This window comes from Asparagus officinalis, unplaced genomic scaffold (genome assembly GCF_001876935.1).
Source record: "Asparagus officinalis unplaced genomic scaffold, Aspof.V1 AsparagusV1_Un95, whole genome shotgun sequence".
NCBI classification, from domain to species: domain Eukaryota; kingdom Viridiplantae; phylum Streptophyta; class Magnoliopsida; order Asparagales; family Asparagaceae; genus Asparagus; species Asparagus officinalis.
The window spans coordinates 411,588-416,116 of NW_017972361.1; the positions used below are offsets into that span (position 1 = coordinate 411,588).

A 4,529-nucleotide genomic window follows, 5' to 3' on the forward strand; every position below is an offset into this window, starting at 1 on the left:
TTTTTAGTTTCTTACGTGCTTTTAAAGTTATTTTTTGTAGTATATTATATGTGCTTGAGAAACCCCAGAAGGAGATTAGAAACAGTGCTTTAAGTTCACCTATGAATTTACTAACCTTTCTTTATTCTTTTAAGGTACAAGCTGAGAAGCTAGTGATTGAGGCAGAAGATGCTGCAAAAGGGCTCATAGAACTTATAACTCTGCATGGTATAGTCAAACTTGTGATGGGGGCAGCAGCAGATAAGCAATTTTCAAGGTGTGGATATCACATCATTGTGCTCAATTTATATCAGAAATCTGATTTTGTTCTCTTAAAATATAACTGACCGTAATTAAAAATTTCAAGGTGCGAATTCAATTCGAGAAACCTTGATAATTAAGATGCTGGCTGAACCAATAGCGACATCTCACCTTATACTACTTTCATGTTTCAAAGTCATTCGGCTATACAATTGTTCCCATATGAACCTGCATAAGGAATTAATTTTTTTAATTTCATGACTTGATCATTAATCTTGCCTGCATGCTACCTTCGATCTAGATAGCACCCAGATGTTATTGATAACTGCATTAAACAACATTAAAAGGGAGGGAGGCATATTAGTCCTGTCATGGAGTTGTACTGTCTTTAGAGTTTGATTTGTATTCTTGAAGTTTTTGCTTCACAGGAGAATGAAAGTTCCCAAGTCGAAAACCGCAATCACTGTGAGAAAGCAAGCTGATCCATCATGCAACATATGGTTTGTTTGCAAAGGAACCCTAATCTGCACAAGGTAAAGTTGGCTTTTTCAGACTGGCCCTTTTCAGTTAATCTCTTCTTTTTCCTGCACGCTTATAACTCTAATCTATTTGGTGTATTCATTTCCTCTCTCTTTTCTTTCCCTTCCTTGTCTTCAAGGAACCTATACTTGATCAAATAAAAAAAAATTGAGAAGTTATGATATTTTAGTTACATAAATCACACTTACACGGACACTAAAGATTGTTGTCAGGGTTAAACGCAGAGGACCTTCCAAGAAAACTGGCACAGATTAAATGCCTTTATGTAATTAGAAATCAATGACATCACATAGCTTGATGAAATCTGGTTTACATCCGTGTTTTACATGTTTCTTAATAGATATAACTCTTGCAGCCTTGATGTCAAAGTGAATCCATGACATTTTCTTAATTTGTTGACGTGATATGCTGTTGAAATGTTCTTGGAGTTTCTTTGTAGCACGTCTAAATGAGAAGTGAAAAAACTAAACTCCTAATTGTGTGTGGGTGACACTAATACCTGTCAAAATTGAATCTAGTCAACTCATAGATCAGATAATGATTGTCTAGTGCCATTGTCAAGCACGAGTTTCCTACTTGCGCTTGTGATAGAGTAAAATGCTTAATATTTGATATTTCTTGCATACTTACTATATAAATGTGAATAGTTTCTTATTGCATTCCTTTTCCTTTGGACTCCCTTAATTTTTTTTCTGTATACTTGATATTCATAATTTCTATAGGGAGGCTCTTCTAGGCATGTCTGAGAGGACACCGCCACCAACAACCACCATGAACTCTTTGTCAAGCCAATCGGAACTATTGATATCAAGATCAATGCCTCTAGGGCACTCCGAGTCAATGAGGTCCGATGCCGATCTTGTGCATGAGCATTACCTTTCCAGGCATAGATCAAAATCCAATAGCTTTGATTCATATGGAGGAGAATTTATTGCTACATTATGCCATCCTTTTTCAGTCATTGATGAAATGAACAACCTGAGTTTATTGTCGATTGATGAAATGAACAACTCAAATCATCAAATTTACAAGGAGTCTCTTAAGCGTCAGAAAGCAGAGAGGGATGTGATCGAGGCTCTAAGGAGGGTAAGAGTCTACAACATTTTTTGACTTCGTGAACATAGATTCTATGATTTGTGTACTTACAGAGATCTCGTGTCAATTGGAGCAATTCCTTTTCTAAATAATGTAAGCTTGGTGCAACTGTTTCAGATAGTTTAAAATTTTAATAGTAACATGAAAGTCTCCATGACAATCATAAAATTCATACAAGGAGTCAAACTCACTGATGATAGAATTTTCTGGCAGGCAAAAACATATGAGGATTTATATGCCAAAGAGGTGAATAGAAGGAAAGAGATTGAAGAAGAACTTGCAACAGAAAAATTGTTGGTCGAAATGTTTAAGAATCAGAACAGTGAAATCTTGGAACAACTTCAGAAGACAAGTAAGCAAAAGCTAGAATTGGAGCTCCGTATTGCCGATTATGATAACATATTTAAGGATCTTAAAGAGAAACTCTTAGAAGCTCAACATCTGCTCAGTGTGCTCCAGGGTGACTGTGAGAAATTGCACCTGCAACGAGATGCAGCACTCAAAGAGCTTGAGAAGTTACGGAGAAATAAAGAAGCGGTCACTACAAGGAGAAAAGGATCAATCAACTTCACAGAATTTTCCTTTGAGGAGATTAATCGAGCAACTTGCAGCTTTAGCAATTCACTTAAGATTGGAGAAGGTGGATATGGAAGTGTTTATATAGGTTTCCTTCGTCACACGACAGTTGCTATAAAGGTGTTGGATCGTAAAAGCATGAAGGGGCAGCTAGAGTTCCATCAGGAGGTAAGACTCATATAACTCCCACATTACCTGATAATTGTTTGCATATTCCATAGAGCTTGCATAAATTTCTTCAAAATGGAGACCTAATTGATAAACAAAATGAATTACAAAATGTATTAAATTGTTCTTTAAATTCTGAATGACAAATTATAAAATGTTTCTTAGTAGAAAATAATTGAGAAGAAAACTAAATTAACACCAGTACTATGACTTGTCGAGTTGATTCGTGCCCATTGAATTAAAATGTTAAAGACTATTTCCTTTTGATCTAATTCTCTGTAGAGTAGCAAAACTGTAATGACCTCTGTGTGTGGGCACGGGGTGTTTGCCTCTTATTTTTAGAGATAACGTGCATCGTTTTTTGTCGATTTATCTTATTTTTAACATACAAAAAGAATAACAAGAAGAACAAAGCCTTCGTCCCAAAGTTTTGGGGTAGGCTACATGACTCCGATTCTTCCATTCGGTTCTACTAAGGGTCATATCCTCCCTTAAAATAATTGTTATCACGCCCATCTTCATTGCATGTGTTATTGTTTTAGTATGCTTTGCCCTATTCTTTTAACTGATGGATTTAGTGGCCTCTACTATATATGACCAGTGAAGGAATTTCAGCATCAGCAGCAGAATCAGGAAAAACAGGTGGCGGTCGACCGGTCCGGTCGACCGTTTCAGCTCGAGTATTGTTCCTGGACCTGTTGAGGAACTATTGATGGTTTGGTGTCGGTCATTTTGGTGGAAACATTCGCCGAGGTGGAGAATTAAGAATTTCAGCATCAGCAGCAGAATCAGGAAAAACAGGTGCGGTCGACCGGTCCGGTCGACCGGATTCGTGCACAAGGAGGTCGGTCGACCGGCCCGGTCGACCGACGGCTCTCTGGATTCTTTCGGGGTTCTGCTGGAGGTGGTCGGTCGACCGGGTCGGTCGACCGGAATTGATCGCGGTCGACCACCGGTCGACCGACGAAGCGGGTTTCAGTTGGTTCAGGTTTCCAGACCCGTTTCGCTTGGAGTTGTATAAATACCCTAACTCGTTTTTAGGGTTAGAGTTTGGGCGATTTTGAGCTGAGCAAAGGGAGATTTGAGGGCTTCTATTGTTGGAGTCTATTTGAGAGATCTTTTTGGTCTTATTTGAGGGTTTTGGGTAAGATTTGTAACCCTAACTTGTACTCCCCTTTGATTTGAATAGTAAAGCTTCCCTCTCCTTGCCCCGTGGACGTAGGCATATTGCCGAACCACGTATATCTTGTGTTTGTGCTGTGATTGGTTGGCTTTGCATTGGTTGTGGTCTACTATTGTCTTGTGTGTGCCTTCGATTTGTCAATTTAGCTTCTTTATTTTTTGAGGTAAAAATAAAGCAAAGCACCAATGTATATTAAACTTCGAAACATACAAAGCAATCGATAGGAGAACAAAATTTCTAAGCCTATAGAAGACCTTACGTCAAGAAGAGTTCTGTGAGGGTGAGGAAAGTAGATAGTCGCCACTCATCACAAGCACAATACAACCTAATTGACAATCCACTAAATAGAAAACCACGTAGAAATTAGACTTCTCCTGCAGCCCCTGGGCAACAAAAGAAGGTATTAATTACAAACAAATTACAGAGATCAAGATGATAATAATAATAATAGAAGCTAACTTAAGTACTCGGTATCATCGGACTACTATACGCCATCCTCGAGCCACTAGCTTGCCTCTCCCTCCTCATTTCCATCAATCCTCTTCTAGGGGAGTGGAAAGTGAGGATCATCCAAAAGAAAATTTAGCTTCACTAATGTTTATTTAATAGAGAGGCACGTCCAGAGATGAAGAGAATGAAGAATATAAGCAACAAGGTCATCTGTTGTGAAGTTCTTCTTGTTGAAAACTTCGGCATTTCTTTATATCCAAAAACAATAAAAAATGTA

At 38.2% G+C, this 4,529-nt stretch overlaps 1 protein-coding gene across 4 annotated transcripts in view; it reads left to right on the forward strand.

Annotated features, from left to right (window-relative positions):
* The window catches only part of LOC109827257 (U-box domain-containing protein 33-like), a 12,960-nt gene that overhangs the window by 2,736 nt on the left and 5,695 nt on the right, over nt 1-4,529 (forward strand). For all 4 annotated transcript variants that reach the window (XM_020394235.1, XM_020394236.1, XM_020394237.1 and 1 more), the window contains 4 exons: nt 135-256; nt 669-773; nt 1,503-1,866; nt 2,089-2,619. In XM_020394235.1, coding sequence (XP_020249824.1) covers nt 135-256; nt 669-773; nt 1,503-1,866; nt 2,089-2,619 — 1,122 coding nt within the window. The remainder of the gene's footprint in view (nt 1-134; nt 257-668; nt 774-1,502; nt 1,867-2,088; nt 2,620-4,529) is intronic.